General features: G+C 38.8%; 1 protein-coding gene across 1 annotated transcript in view; it reads left to right on the top strand.

Moving 5' to 3' along the window:
* ORC3 (origin recognition complex subunit 3) overlaps nt 1-13350 on the top strand; it is a 38934-nt gene extending 25584 nt beyond the window's left edge. Inside the window, exons 14-20 of the mRNA XM_060753006.2 lie at nt 1709-1842; nt 4494-4573; nt 7047-7144; nt 8697-8838; nt 10631-10747; nt 12135-12208; nt 12838-13350. Of these exons, the coding sequence (XP_060608989.2) occupies nt 1709-1842; nt 4494-4573; nt 7047-7144; nt 8697-8838; nt 10631-10747; nt 12135-12208; nt 12838-12943 (751 nt within the window). The 3' untranslated portion in view covers nt 12944-13350. The remainder of the gene's footprint in view (nt 1-1708; nt 1843-4493; nt 4574-7046; nt 7145-8696; nt 8839-10630; nt 10748-12134; nt 12209-12837) is intronic.
* Nucleotides 13351-16665: the final 3315 nt, after the last annotated feature.

Here is a 16665-nt window from a genome sequence, read left to right as displayed (position 1 = left end):
AGTGACTGGATTCTGACTGGGCATTTGAACCTGATCTTCCTTTCTCTGTCACCTTATTTACGACTATACCACTCGGACTGTTGCTTTTTCTTCCTCATTGTTGAAAGAAAGATTTAACTGACAGTCAAGTTGACCTTTGTATATGGAATCTGCCTAAGAATTGACCTATTTGGTATGCTGTAGGGTTTACCTATTCCTGTTTGTCACTTATATCAGAAGTCAGCAGGATTGCTTTCTTACCGAGAGGGGCCCTTTCTAAGTAATGTTTGTATGGTACTACAGTGGAGCTGAATTAAAAGGGAGTTCTTAGTTTCTTAAATAGGCTTCTTTCTTTGGATTTGGAGCTACAATCTGATGACAAATTTATTCATTCACCACCACGTTGGCATTTCTACTAGCAGGCATGCTGCCAGATCTAGCTGTTCTGGCTGGGGTTACTTTGGAATTTGCTTTAGTAGGGATAAAACAGATAGGGTGGTGTCATGTTGTTGCAGATGGAAAGAAATGACAAGAGAAAGGGGCTAAGCAGCCTCCGCTAGCATAGCACTTCTTTGTATCCTCAGCTTGTGACAGAAAAGATGTGTAGGCTGAGATGTATGAATCAGCACAAATCCCCGTGAGCCTGCTAAACAAAGGGAAGAAACATGGGCATAAATGCAGTTATATAAATAATTAAGCACCCCATTTTTGCTGAGAATCAGTACCTTCCTTCACTCGAGCATTATCAAGGCCATTATTTAAAAATCTGCAAAAAAGGTGAATAATTTTCAGACCTTGGTTTTGTATTTCTTACTATCAGTTGCTGTGCTGTTATAGGACAAACACCACACTTTCAGGTCATTAGAAGCCCTTGTCTCCAACCATGAACTTATCCTGCCAGTTACTAATGCAAAGCACAAATCAGCATCAAGTTTCAGGAAGGTTCATCAGGCAAGATGCATAAGGAAATATAGAACAAAATAGTGTGCCTTTTCTTGTCCCACATACTGCATCTTCCACATCTGGATTTGGGCTTGAATTACCAAGGCAAAGCGTGGGTTGTAAACAAACACAGTTCATTACATTGTTTTCACAATGTCACTCCTGAACAGGGGACATGTCTGTCAAATCATGAATCTTAGCTTCCAGTTTCCTGGCTTTGTGGAGCATGAGCTAAAATGTGAGCATGAACTTTGAACTTAAACAAGCAGGCTTATCCTTATTCTTATCAAGAAAATGTATCTACTTAAAATGATTTTAACCCACACATTCATGTGGCTACACATTTAGAATAGTAACATAATAACAATATAAAGTTTGTAGAGACCACACGAGGCCATCCAGTCTAGCCCTCTACCATGCAGAAAAGCATGATCAAAATATCGCCTTGAGTCGCCCATAGGCTGAGAAAGGCTGTATACAAATATAGTAAATAAATAATACCCCTGACAGATAGCTACCCAGTCTCTGTTAAAAAGCTTCCAAAGAAGGAGTTTCTGCCAGACTCCAAGGCAGAGAGTTCCACTGGTGAACATCTCTAATGGTCAGGAAGTTCTTCCTAATATATTCAGGTGGAAACTCCTTTCCTATAATTTGAACCAATTTCTTCAAGTCCTAGTCTCCAGGGCAGATGAAAATAAGCCTACTTCCTCTTCCTTTTGACTTCATTAGTTGCTTTGTGTGTTTATGCAATGTTTTTAAAAATGTTGTTGGGGTTATTTTCTTTCAGGATGATGGCCAAGGATGAGTTAGTGGCCATTCTTGAAAAATGTGTAGAGATTCTTAAATCCTCTCCTGCAACACAACCAGGAAACTCTTTAGAGAAATTCGAAGAGTACCTGAGTCAACTTCAACATCCTGAAGGTATTTATTAAACTGCTAATTTGTGTTGTAAATTTAATTTCCACCATCACCCCCTAATTAGTCACCAAAGATATTGATCAACCGAAAAACATCTTCCGTAAATATAGAGCATTCTTATAACTAGTGTGTTTTGAATAAATTATACAACATGCTTCCTTAAAAGTGTATTTTCTCACTGTGGATTGCTTAGACTGGATATACACTGCCCAGTATCCCAGAATCAGATCCCAGATTATATGAGTGAACACTGCCAGATAATCTGGGATAAGAAGATAATCTGGGATATAGGAAAGTGTAGATCCAGCCTTAGAGTTTCATGGGGCCCTTCCACACAGCCCTATATCCCATAATATCAAGGAAGAAAATTCCACAATATCTGCTTTGAGCTGGGTTATCTGAGTCCACACTCATAATGTGTGATTTTCTGTCTTGATGTTTTGGGATATAGGGCTGTGTGGAAGGGCCCTTAGATTGAAAACCAAAATAGAAATGGGCAGTAGAAAGAGCTCACAGTAGAAAAGTAGAAAGTCCAGTTGTATCCCATCTGCTGACAAAACATGGGTTGATCCAGTAAAGGGTTCAGTAAATGGAAAAGCTTCGTGTTGACTTATTTCTCCCCTGTCTCTGTAACTTCCTATGTATACCACAGGCTGCTCCAGATAGATAGGGGTCTTTTGAAATAATGTGAGAGGTGAAAGGAAGTGAAGAAAAAAAATGTTTTAAAATCATCCCCACAGCCATACCTTCTGCTCTTAAAATCTCGACTGAATTAAATTGCTGCCTGGGACTTAGCAACACAATTCTACAAATTTACCAGAATTCCAAAATATTTTGGTAGAATAATAATGCAAGTACTAGACCAGAAAGTAATGGAAGAATGCTGATCTTCCTTGTGGACTCTGTCTCACAGAAATTGGTAGATCTGTGTCTGTTTGTGTAAGTTTACAGACGACTGCTTGAAGAACCAATTATTTCAGCAACTTGTGGTCTTTGCCACACACAGATAGGTGCAAAATGATCCTTCTGGGTGAGTCCACAGGTGACACTCAAAGAACCAGTTACGAGTAAACACTTAATTCTTATGATTGTCAGACACTCCTTAGCAAAGCATAATTGTATCCTATGAGACCAAAGAAACAAGGGGCTCTCCGTGTTTACCTTTGCTGTGCTCATGTGTGCGATTTGTGGGGAGGATCAGCAGGGGAAAAGAAGCACACAACGCTTCCCTTCCCTCTCAGTCCTCCCTTTGCAAAGCCTTGCCCATTTCCCTTCAACCACTGCAGAGGCCAGAAATGAGCCTGATTAGGAGAAAAAACTACCTCAAGGAGAGGTTTTCTTTCCCCGTGGCTCTTTTCTGCCTTGGATCCATCAAGAATGATGCACAAACTGAAGGAGGGGATTATTTTGAGCTGTAAGGAATATAGGTTCTATGGGAAGATTACATGAATTAGGGAGCTGGCAAACATGAGGTTTAAATATATTAAAGAGCTTAATGTTGAAACCTTACAGTTGAGGGCTCAAAAATGTGGGAAGAGGATTACACATATGTGGGATGTTGAGAGCATTTGAAGAGAGCCCTGTTATTTGCAGCATTAACAGGAACAGGTAGAAATCAAAGATGAATAGATCAGGAAGTTGTTGTCAAGCTCTGTTTTATTTTTATTGGTACTTTTGTTTTAATTTGGCAAATCTCTGCTGCCTGAGGCTTTAGGAAATAAGCCTCTTTCCTGTCTTATAGATTTTACATGAGGGCAGTTGTGGGTGGGGGATGATGAACCAGAAGTGAGTACATGCGTGTTTGTGTTAGTTAAAAACAATAAGTGAAGGCTCAGTGGAATCCAACGGAACTGAGCTGTTTTGTTTCAGAGAACATGTCCAATAAGACTTAATAGGAGATTAGGCGAGGCTGAGGGATTTCACAGCCTTGCTGCATCTTATCTTTGATTCTTTAATTCCTAATCTTCTCTTGTTTGACTGCAGAAGGCTGTTATAGGGGGAGAAAGATAAAAGGGCTTGAAAGTTTCTCAGGACATAGTGGAGTTAGATTTGTTTTTCTGCAATAGAATAGCCTTCTCTCCAAAGAAAACTAGATTCTAACAAAGACTTTGTTAGAATTTAACAAAGGAGGTGGGGAAATGTTTTCTTTCTTATTCATGGAGCCCCCGGTGGTGCAATGGGTTAAACCCTTGTGCCGACAGGGCGTTCGAATCCGGGAAGAGCAGGTTGAGCTCCCTCTGTCAGCTCCAGCTCCCCATGCAGGGACATGAGAGAAGCCTACCACAAGGATGGTAAAATATCAAAACGCCCGGGCGTCCCCTGGGTAATATCCTTGCAGACGGCCAATTATCTCACACCAGAAACACCTTGCAGTTTCTCAAGTTGCTCCTGACATAGAAAAAAAACCCAAAACCACTTTAACCAATTCCACATCTCACATCCTCTCAACCCAAGGAATAGCATGGGAGGTAGTCCACCGAAAAAATGGGAAGTGGGAAAAATTGCTCCCTCATCCCTTTTAATAGCAGAATTCAGCCCAGGGTTTTCTAACTTCCCCTTTTCTTCCTTTTCTTTCTTTGGATAATCAGTAGCAACAGATTTTACCCACCATTTTTAGTGTCCAAATCTGACCTCTTTTTTTGTTTTGAGAGCAGAAGTTAATGAAGATCAAGAGACGTCTATATCCTCATTAAAAGAACTTCAGAAGAAGACAGATCTTTATCATCTCCAAAAGGTCAGCACACTTAAGAGCTAGCCATTGACTTGTGAAAATGTTACTAGTCTGCAGACTGGCCAGATTAACTGGCACATATAATTAGCAACTGTAGAATTAAAATTAACAAAAAAGAGAGATCGTAATGTGAGCACAGTTCTTGTAGTCTTGAAATGCCAGCACAGTTCACTATTGTGTGAAAAGATGAGGGTGTTCCCTGAACCCACATTTCTATTCCTCATTGGTTCTTTTCTTGTCAGAATATTCTAAGCGTAAGACAGTGCTTAACTACTCAGCTTTGCTTCGATTTGAACCTGCAATGCCACCCCATGTTTGGGCGATAGGAGCTTTAGACTACAAAAACAAAATACACATATATTGAAAGGGGGGAATACCTGGCTCAGTGGTACTATGTGTGAAAAAGAAACTGGGATTACTGTTGAGCTAAAGCAGTGGTTTTCAACCTGTGGGTCCCCAGGTGTTTTAGACTTCAATTCCCAGAAATCCTAACAGCTGGTAAACTGGCTGGGATTTCTGGGAGTTGTAGGCCAAAACACCTGGGGCCTACAGGTTGAGAACTACTGATCTAAAGTTCAATGCTAGCTCTTAGACTGGAAAGTTCCCTTTGCAGCATATCTATTCTCTGAAATAGTTTTGCTGCTGACTGCTCTGCTAGGAAGCATTGGTCTCGCATGAGGTCATGCATTGTAGGTTCAGCATTCTCTTTAGCTGCTGGATGAAGTCTGCCAGACCTCTCTTTAAGAGTGTTTATCATTTCTTTGTGTGGAGATGATTGTCTTTTCAATGCTGGAGAGGGAGTCACTTCCATTAGACCTGGGTCAATGGACCAATTAGCAGCACCTTCGTTAAGGGAGAACAGAAATAGATTCTGTTTCATCACCATCATCTCTGGCCTCCATTGTAGTATAAACAGTCTTTATGATACTTGCTCTGTCAAATGTGGTGGGATTTGTGTATTCTTGATTCAACTGGTGCTCACTTGCTATTAATTCTTTCTCAGAATTTTCGGGGTCATAGTATTCTAAAATTGACTTTTGAACAAGAGTAGGCAGAGTTTTAAGAGCAGAGGCTTTACGTAACTGGGTCTGTGTAGAGACCATCCTATGGCTTTGAAAGTTTAACTATGCCTAAAATCAAAATTGTTTCATGCTCCTGGGCTTTGTACAAAAATGATGCTGCTTTTACTTTCAGGTATTAAAAAGCAGGAAAATACATTCAAGATATATGTCTTGTTGAATTAATAATTAAGATAATAAAATTGTAAAATTGTAAAATAGTAAATTGTAAAATTGTAAAATAGTAAATAGTAAAAATAGGAAGAATTATAAAATTACTTCGATATTAAAAATTCTCGATGGGTTTGATTGTGAAATATAAAAATCTATGTAAATGTCAGAGTTAGAGCAAATCCCAGTGTCAAGGTGAAATCCAGGCAGAGAAATGGATAGGGTACTTTCACTAACTGGCAGCCTTTTGTGTCAATCACTTCTTCAGCGAGAAGTCAGCTGAATGTTCCCTTGAACTTCAGTCTCTGTCTTTCTTTGTTTGATCTAAAGTTAAATGTGAGCCCATTGTGTAATGCTGTAGCAAAAAAGGCAATACTATCTCAGCCTGCATTGAATGACACATAGTTATTTTAGTCGAGGGAAGTAATAGTGGTTCTTTATTATATGCTAGGCAGGCCTCATCTGGAGTACTGTGGGCCTCATTTTAAGAAGGATATAGACAAGTGGGAACAAGTTCAGAGAAAGGCAAAAAGGAAAATAAGAGATATGGGGAACAAAACATATGAAAAGAGCTGAGCATATTCAGCATGGTGAAGAGATCACAACCTTTAAATACTTCAGGGGTTTCATGGAAAGGAAGAAGTAGGCTTGCTCTCTTCTGCCTCAGAGGGTAGAATTAGGTCTAATGGTTTTAAGTTACAAGGGAGTAGAATTTGGCTGAACATGAGGAGGAACTACTCAGTAAGAGTAGTTTGTTAATGGAACCAATTGCCTAGAGAGATTGTGGGGTCTCCTTCAAAGAGAGGCTAGACAGATACCTTTTGGGATGTTCTAGTTGGAGATCCTATGGTAAGCAAGGAGTTGGACTTGGTGGCCCACAGGCCTCCTTCCAACTCAGTTGATTCTGTGGCTTCATTGTCACAACAACATTGGGAAGTAGATTAGCCAAAGCCGGCTCAGAGTAAAACAGGGAATTTCTTGGCTTAATGGGAACTAGAATGTCAGGCTAGAATCCATACATCATTCCATTATTTTTAATATTGGCAAAATAAGAACTATTGCTGCTAAGGAGCACAATATATTAGATAACTACAACTAATACTCTTTGTAATTATCTTCCATTGTTGGGAACATTTGTTGTTTCAGTTGAAAAATCCAATAACCTCATTAGCTTTGACAGGTGATAAGTTAATATTTGCGTATTAACTCGGAATCCTCTTTTTTGTTTTGCATTACTTTTGCTTTAGACTTTGTTGGAGATGAAGGAATCGAGAAGACTTAAGAAACTGACAAAATTTGAAATGCTCCGTTTTGAAATAGTCGACTTTGTAGATAGCCTTGTAAAGTAAGTATTATAATTTTAAAATATGCTTTTAAAGTTTTTATTTAAATACTCCCATTCTACTAGAAGACAGCGCCCAAGAAGGCAGTAGCCCAGTTTGCATGGTTCATTTGTGTCAGTTGGTCAACAAACACTCAGATCATATGTGATGAATCATGGTGGTGGGACCAATAATTGGTCCATGTGTGCATATCTGTCTCCTTTCCATCCTTTATCACCTTTTTTCATGCTCTTTAGTTGAGTAATTCTAGACTTCATTAAATTATAGGTTCCCATGACATCTGAATTGAGAAAATGTGATTGAAAGTTATATCAGCTGTGATTGCTTAACTGTGGCTATCTCTCTCTTGTCCTTTTGTCAGGCAAAAGGGCCTTTTTATTAAGGAAGGCTTTTAGCAAATGACTGGGTGCTATAAAATGAGCTTTTTCCAAGAGAAGGGGAAAGGTGTATGGCAGGTACTAATATCTAGAATGGAATTTGTTTTACTTTTTTATGTTTTGGAATAGATTTTAAACTCATGTAAAGGTTTCTTTCTTCTTTGTGTCGATTGGTCAACAAGATTACCTTATTGGTGGGCTTTAAATTCTTGCTTTGTCTTGGTTTTCTGGCCAAATATCAAGCACTTGGCCTTTGAAGCTTTAAACTAGAAGGAGGCTATCCAAAGGCGGTCCATATCCATAGAAGTCTCCCCAAGCTCTGCCATCAGCTTCAGAGGCCTTGTGCGTTAACTGTTCACTAACAAAGGTCAAGATTGCCAGTACTGGAGGAAGCACCCTTTCAGTATTTGTAGAGCTCCATCCCCCCAGGAAGTATTAGGGACCACCATTTTTTATTTGAAAAACTCTCATAAGGTGTTTCCATTTCTATTTGATTTGATAATGCTCATTTGAAATGGATGTAAATGGGGGTTGATTTTCAAAGTTTGTATAGAATCATGTTTTATATGGATTTTCTTTACTCCACTGTCTTGTTCCAACAACATCCCATGAGAGATGCAAAGTTAATTATTCAATAAATAAATGCAGAAAATGATTGCAGCTGGTGGGAAACAAAATGATGCACTTCCAAATTGCAGTAGTGTCTGCAAACTAGAGTTGCATTGTAGTCTATTTGTTCCATTGAAGGCTCCACGAAGATAGAAAGTGGCTTTAAGAACCTGAAGGGGTGTTATACTTTCATAGAAGGAGGCAGAGGATAAAGTGAGCATGAAAGCAAAATAAAGCAGAGATGGAAGGGATAAATATAGTGCAGAATTCTCCAGTCTAATTGGATATTCATCCACTTGCATTTGGAAGAAAGACCAAACATTAACAATCTGGTATTGAGGCAAGTCAACATTTTATAGCCGACTTCTTCCAAATTTACATTGGGGAAAAATATTTCTCCCCCTTTCCCTTTTTACATTTAGGGTACTATATCATGATTGTCATATAATTACGGAGCAGAATACAAAATGTCTGTGCCTCTGATGTTATGTTTATAACATGAAGTTAATCTTGGTTTGTATTTTTCTTAATCCTTCCCCCCCCCCCCCCCCCCGTGGTGCTTTTTCAGAAAGTATCTTGTACCTGTAGAAATGCAGACATTGCATGAGGTGATGTACTTCAGTGCAGCCAATACTCTTCGTGAACATTTGAATGCTGCCCCCCGTGTTGCTCTTCACAATGCTCTCAACAATCCATATTTCTATCTGAAGGTAAGGAACTGTGAAATGGTAAATGTTTCCATGGCATATTTATATCAGGTGTTATTTATCACTATTGTTGCTTTCCATGTCTGAAGTTGGCCTGCATTGGTTTCCTTCATTGGGCTCAATGTGACAAGTCCCACAGCATCTTATTACTTGAAAGATAGTTTTGACTCTGAGACATTGTAGTGTATGATATGTGGCTATCTGACAATTTTGGCTTGTTTCACTCACCTATAATAAACTGATTGTGAGTAGAGTGATCCACTCAAACGATCACTTCCATGGCTTTCATTTGACAAAATATTCAATTTTCCCTTGTTTTATAAACTCTATGGGTTAACTTTCTGGTAGACATGATTCCCTCCTCTGCTCAGATTTAAAATGTTTATGTGCTCATTCAGAATTTTCTCTACATATTTGTTTGGTTACAGAAAGACCAAGAACTTGGGCTAGAAGAAGGTTAATGTAGTTTCCAATTTATTTGATAAAATGAGAAGTCCTAGGCCTGGTGTATCGGATACATGTTTTATCTACTCTTGGGCAAATACTTCAGATATCTGTGTGTAGCAGATGTTGTTCCAGTCCACTAATATTAGAGTAAAATAAATAATTTTCTCAGCATCGGCTGTCTGGTTTTTTTTAATGAATTACAAAACTAGGGTGAACGCTCACATGGCAAAAAAAAGTAACAAATAAATGGCAAATTAGTAAGAATCCAGATACTACTTCTCTCAGATATGTATCCATTCTGTTGGCAACAACAGCCTCTCAGATAAGTCCTGAAAACTTATCAATGCTTGAAGAATATTATATATGAGCTTGCCTGTTCAACTCCTTTTTAATTGAAAATCCATATGATTTAAGCAGCACAGTATGTTGTCACCAAAGAGCACTTCCCTCCAAGGGAATGGTGAGCAACACATGGGTCAAATAAAGTTCCCCAAGTCAATGCAAGCAGTCCTCTAAAAGAATTCCAAATACTGCTGAAATTTGGCTGCATGTTATGCCACTGCATTTCAGCATAAAACCACTAAAAGCCATGATTATATATAGAATCATATTTGGAAGGAGCCACATAGCCAGGAATACATTCTGTTGCTGTTATTGGCTGTGGCCTAGAAAGGAGTGGGTGGGTGTGCAAATGCGCATGTCGAAGGAAAGTTGTTTAGGTGAACAAGAGAAGGAGGGTGTTCAGCCTTCAGGCCAATAAATCTCTTTATTTATGTCACCAAAAAAAGGGTGTGATGTACAGAGCTTAAGACTCTTGCATCAACCTGCTTCTTCCTCAAGTCTGGAACATTCAATACTGTAGTTTTTTACTGAAAAAATATTTTGCCAGTGAAGTTTGAACAAGTGGGATTATTCTTGTGTGAAGTAGAAGTGGCACTGCACATCTGATATGGTTGGCACTACTCAGATAATGGGCAAGAGTTGCTCTTAAAATAGTTCATTCTTGCCTGGAAGAAAATATCTTGTGGCTGACAAAATTCAAAGGTTCCTCCCCTCCCCAAATCCTTTGCTTATTGAATAAAAATAAATGAAATATAACATTAATTGGACCATTTGCATCCACTTGCAGTTAGTGGTCTGCTCTAGAGGAGAATTGGGGAATAGGCTTGTGGATTCATATTTTTGCTATTAAAACTTTCTGAAATAATGTCCTAGATAATGGTGATGTCAAAAGGCTGGTAAATACCTTCATTTCTATTTGCGAGTGGGGTGAGACGATGGAATGATTAGCATATAAATGAAATGTGCATAAATAACTATTTTTCCATTATTATTTTTTGTTTATTAGAATGAATCTTTAAAAAGTGAAGCAGGCTCCATTTCCAACACAGCTCCTGATATTTGTATAGCCTACAAGCTTCATTTGGAGTGTGGCAGATTAATTAACCTTGTTGACTGGTTAGAGGTAAGTGAATATTGAATCGGTTGAGGACTACTTTCCTGCTTGGCTGATCCCCCACAGACTTGCCTTCTTTTTAAATCTCTTAAGCTTTCCAAGTAGTCTTTGTATAATATGCAGTGTCTCCCCTGTTCTTTTGGGCTCCACAAATTGTAATCGTTTTAAATTTGCCCTAGTGCTAGGTTCAGTGCATTCATGCTCTCATACCAAGAACTTCTCTCCTCGCAAAAAGCGCAGCTGTGCTTCAGTCAAAAGCCTTGTTTGTATGAAACTGACTCTTCTTTCATTCCCTGTTCTCTGACTCATTGCTTCTTCCTACAGAGTGACAGCAAGGGGGAGAAACTGTATACCTATTCTTCCCTGTGAGGGAGTACAGCTAGCATTTTTTTCCTTTGCTACCATTTTATAAGCAGAAGCAAAGTGGTGTTGATACTTCCTTTGATACAAAGACTCGCCAAGTCTCACTGCTCCTCCTTGAGAAAAGAAGTTTAGCCTTTCATCCTTGGAAGTACTGAGACTCTGTTGTGGCTTTCTACAGAAGCCCAAATTACAAGATCAAGAAGAAATTTTGTTCTCTAGAATTTGCTACTCCTTAAGAATTACTGAGAAAATGGAGCGAGAAACGAGGAAAGCTCTTTCCCTTTCTCCATATCACTGCACTTTTTGCATGTAAAGGGTCTAAGACAGTAGTTCTTAACCTATGGGTCCCCAGGTGTTTTGGCCTACAACTCCCAGAAATCCCAGCCAGTTTGCCAGCTGTTAGTATTTATGGGAGTTGAAGGCCAAAACATTTGGGGGGACACAGGTTGAGAACCACTGTCTAGGACTTGAAGAAAGTGCCAGTGAAAATATTTGCCAATTAATGAACCCAAAGCCTTATCTCTAGCCAAGATGGTTTTGGAGAGTCATGCTGCCGCCCTTCATAAAGTCCCAAAGGCAAAGGGAAAATTGTCCTCTTCTTTCAAGAGAGCTTGTAGAAAAGGAGGTGTGATTTATTGCCTTTCCCTTAGGCTTTCACTGGAAGAGCAGACATGCACCACTACGGTTTTTTGCAGGAGATAAATCACTTTAGTTTCCTAGTCTGTTTAGATAAATGAAGGGAAGGTTTAGTTTCTCTCCTTTTGGACTTTTGTAGGAGGTGTCAATAGTGCTATAGTATTGCTCATTTCATTAATTAACAAATTAGAATACAGCCCTAGGAAATACTAAAAGCCCACCTATATTTCATTGTGCCCAGATCCATTCCCCCTTCACAGTTAATATTTTGATGTTCTGTTTATTAATGGTATTGCAAGTTCCAGGTAGTGTGTTCTTTCCTTGTCTGTACATTTAGTATTGGTTTTGTCAGATGTTTGCAAACAGTAATACATTCAGTGTGTTTTTTCCTCTTCAGGCTTTCTCAACTGTTGTAAAAGCAGCTGACAACACAGATTCTTCAGTGAAAGATCAGATAGATGACATTACCCAGTATCCTTTTTTCCCTAATTTTCATTTGACTTTGCCACCATTGCATACAAGTCAAAATTCCCTTTGTATCAACAGGAGATCAGATTTCATCATTATCTCCATATTCCCTAAAAATGAGCTTATTTTATGCAGGAAAAATAAAGACTTGCTAGACCGTTTGAATCTAGAATGAAATAATCACTGTATTATTTACAGAGGGGAGATTCACAAACTGCATTTTGCGGGGGGGGGGGGGGGGGGAGAGGTCCCCCTGTAAAAATATCTGCTTAGTCTGAGAGCAGAGGATTTTTTATGATAGAAGCATTATCAACCTTAGCTCTGCTCTGTTAAAAAAAAATATTTCCCCAACCCTGTAGATGGATTACAAAACTAGAACCACATAATGTTATAAATTGACTTGGAACTGTATTGGTAGTCCAAATTAAGGTGAATCCACTGAATCTGTTCTTGGATGGTGAGTTAACACTTGCACCAGTAAGATTCAGCAACTGAGTAGGTGCAGTGAAGAAACTTGTCCAGTTGTACCAACTGTGTGCAAATGGGTGAAGTTGTGCGTCAGTAAATTACCCAGATCTATGTGTTTTCCCATTTGAAGGAAATGGGGTTTTCCTTAACTGGCACTTCCCTAGTGCTCGGTTCATTAGAGCAGTCTCTGAATTGGAACTCTTGGGATTCATAAAGCCTACCAAGCAGAAAACGGATCATGTGGCAAGGCTGACGTGGGGCAGCTGTTGATGTGCATTCTCCCGAGAGGGAAAGAACAGTAATCTTTACAAGACGGATAATTGTAAAGTAATTTCCATTATAGGAGAAATTCTACTTTGCTGCGATAATAAAGTACATAGAAATAACCTACTGGATACTGTTTATTTGCATTTAAGTGAAAGCAATATAATGCAATGGGCATACTTATGCCAATCAACCCAATTGGTAGGTGTTAGCTACCAGTATTTTTTGTTTGTTTGTTTAGTTCACTGGTTATATATATAGAGAGGGAGACTGGAAGATGTGGGACTTTCATTTGTTTTACCTATTACACATGGCTTTAAAAATTTCAATGGAGTGCAGTTTTGGAGGCAGCAAATTGGCTCTAGTCCATTATTGTAACTCATAAAATCAATACCAGACCCTTTGAAAGACAAGCTGATGTCTAGTGTGTTTTTTGGTACTGAGGTCAAACTTGAAACCTTTGTGTTTAATCTTTGACGTGCTAAATATTCACCGATTTACCTGGACAACTATGTTAATGCTTATCCAGCAAGGCTTTGAGTGTTTCTTTAGTCTTTACCTTTTTCTTAGTAGGAACAAACAATTGTACGGTATTAGTGACATGAGATCTAAGTGGCCTACATTTGTGTACTCTTTGAAAAGGGTGCAACTTTTTATTATTCTTTTAACAGTCACCTTGAAATGTAGAACAATATATTGGTAATGTTATATTAATTTTGCATCTTTTGTACTGGCCATTACTTATATGAGATGACTTTAGACTAGAACCACATAAAATAAAATTAAAATATTTGTAACATGCTGTGCACTACTGCCTTTGAAAAGCATCTGACTTGCAGCTGGAACATAATGCACATGATGAAGCCACTAGGCTAAGGCGCATTGGTTTTCAAGTATACAATGCCAATACCCTACTGACATTCAAAACCAATAGCAATAGTAAGAGATTTTCAACAGTGGCTGATGCTAATATTCATAGCCCTTCTGAGATTATGGAACTGTTTCCCAAGGAAAGTTTGCCCTGGCTTTCCCCTCTCTAGCCTCCTGAAAACGTAATGGTTTTTGGAAAGTTAAAGCAGTTTCAATGACACACTTAAGTATGATTCACATTGCACAACTTTTTTACTTTACTGTAATTATTGCCATCTGTTCTTAGTTGTAAGGGCAAGGTTTAAAGCTAATGCTATTTGAAAGTCTACAGCTTGCAAACTTCATAACTCTGACACTACCAACCCCAGATATTTGGCGTAACATATCACCCAGATCTGCGTTACTGATAGGGAAACGTTCAAGATTATGCAAAAGGATTTCCTGGACATCTGCTCAACAGCTGTTCCCATCAGAGCAATGGGTTGGGGGTAGTGGTGTTTGTACCACACAGGGGGACTCAGATGCTCCCACAAGGCCCATTTCCCTTGTGGAAAGACATTTATAGATATAGCCATTTTGTCCACATGCCCAATAAAGCATCACTCCAGGGTTTTCCTGTCACATTTACTTTCAACATCTGCTCTTCCACTAACCCTACAAATAATTCAGGGTTCTGCCAGCCTAACTTCAGCCATGTTCACAGAACTGAATCTAGAAGAGTTTTAGATCTTCACACAGATGTGTGCAGGGAATCAATCCAGGAAGTTCTGAAAATCAGATTCCTGAGCAAACAGAAGAGTGTTTAAAAGTATCAACTGTACTTACATATAAACATAACATTCATGCAAAGCTATTTTATTGCATGGCTAGGTTGCTAGGCTTGAATATTTTCTTACATTCTGCTACGGTTTGAGGTCTGCTTGATCCTTTTTATCATTAGACATCTCAGAGTACTCTTGAGTGTAGAACCTTTTGGGCTTTGAGGCGATTTTGTTTTGGTTTGCTACAAATCTGTCTCTGTGGTTGAAGGAAAGTTCAATGTCTCCACTAGTGAAAGAATTTGTTCTTATGCCACTAACTTCCATTATTATGAATACAAGAAAAACAAAGTCCTATTAACCACACAAAAAAAGTCATACAATACAGATAGGGCAGATTTACTGTCTCATAGGAAAAGAGGCTTCACTTCCAAGGCCACAGAGTTCTCTTCAGCTTGAACCGATTATGAGAAAACAGACATACTATTTCAGCATTTAAACAGCAGTTTTACTACTTGACAATTGCTGTATTTATCCTAATTATCGTCAAACCACTCGATGTTAAATAATTTCCACACAACTCTTCTTCCAACGAGATTAGAGCAGTAATTGTCTCATGACAGCTTAGTGAAATCTATTTAAGACTACGTTTCGGGACTATTTCTCACATAAGTAAAGGGCAAATTATTTAATGCCATTTCCCAACTATCTACTGGTTCAACATATCAAGCCAAGAGCTTGGTACAAAATGCCAGTGAAGCACTTGGGTGAGACAAATAGTGGAACTGAATTGCCTATAGCTGAAACTAGAGATATAAAAGGTAAATACTAGGGATGTGTGATTCATTAAAAATGGTTCAAAAGCCATTACAAAACTGGTGGGGGGGGGGGGGGGACACTGGCGCTACGTTTCTAAAATGTTTCTAAAGTATATTTAGTGAAAAAAATTGTTATTATAACTAGACTAGCTAAACTTTGTCATAGTAATTGCGCATAAGGTAAAGATTTTCCCTTGACGTTAAGTCTAGCCAAATCAGACTCTGGGGTGTGGTGCTCATCTCCATTTCAAAGCCAAAGAGCCGATGTTGTCTACAGACAGCTCCTAGGTCATGTGGCATACATGACTGCATGGAATGCCGTTATCTTCCCGTCTGAGCAGTACCTATTGATCTCACACTTGCATATTTTTGAACTGCTGGGTTGGCAGAAGCTGCGGCTTACAGCGAGAGCTCTCCCCGCTCCCCAGATTTGAACCGACCTTTGGTCAGCAAGTTCAGCAGCTCAGTGGTTTAACCCGCTGCACCACAGGGAGGGGCATGCGCATAATTAAAATAATTGGGGAAAAATTGGAGGCTCCTATCCCCCATTTTTAAAGCTATTGGGGTGAAACTTGCTGCAATGGTTGAACGTTTCACTTATCCACATTTCACTGATTTTTGGCAAATTTTCAATGTTTTAAGGAGGGACAGATCTTTCTCTCTCCGCTATCCTGCTAATGCTGAGACTGCATTAATTTTACAGAGGAATGAAGGCATTAAGGTAGCCTTTGGCATTACTCCTTGCCTTGCACTGACTTTGGGAGCCTTAAGAGATTTACAAAACTAAAACAAAAAAGTATAGAGCAAGTTTCGTTTCTAAAATATTGGATATGGGCCACACAAATGCTTTGGATATGGCTTCCGACTTAACAAATTTCCAATTTTCTTACAATTTCATACTTTAATAACTACAGAATAACATCAGAATATAAAGTAACTCCAGAATAAAGAATATCTGATAGGAAGTTAGATACTACTTTCAATAGCATAAATGCCATATAACTGTCAATCAATTCAACAAATCCTAACAAGACTAACATGCACCAAACCCCCATGTATCATTTTGACCTTAAGGCAAAACTATAGTGGTACCCTTCAGAAACTTTATATAGTCCATGCCATGGCACCCCCTGTACACCAATCCACAATATATCGAATTCTAGGATTTTATCATTCTGTAATTTTACAGTACATACAGAAGAAAAAAAGGAACCAGATTTACATGAAACAATAAAAACTAAGGTTTCTGCATGGAAAATAAGTTTAAACAAGGATTTGCACC

This window comes from Anolis sagrei, chromosome 1, assembly GCF_037176765.1.
Source record: "Anolis sagrei isolate rAnoSag1 chromosome 1, rAnoSag1.mat, whole genome shotgun sequence".
NCBI lineage: Eukaryota > Metazoa > Chordata > Lepidosauria > Squamata > Dactyloidae > Anolis > Anolis sagrei.
Note: the sequence above shows the minus strand (reverse complement) of the source record. Positions and strands in the feature narration are given on the sequence as shown.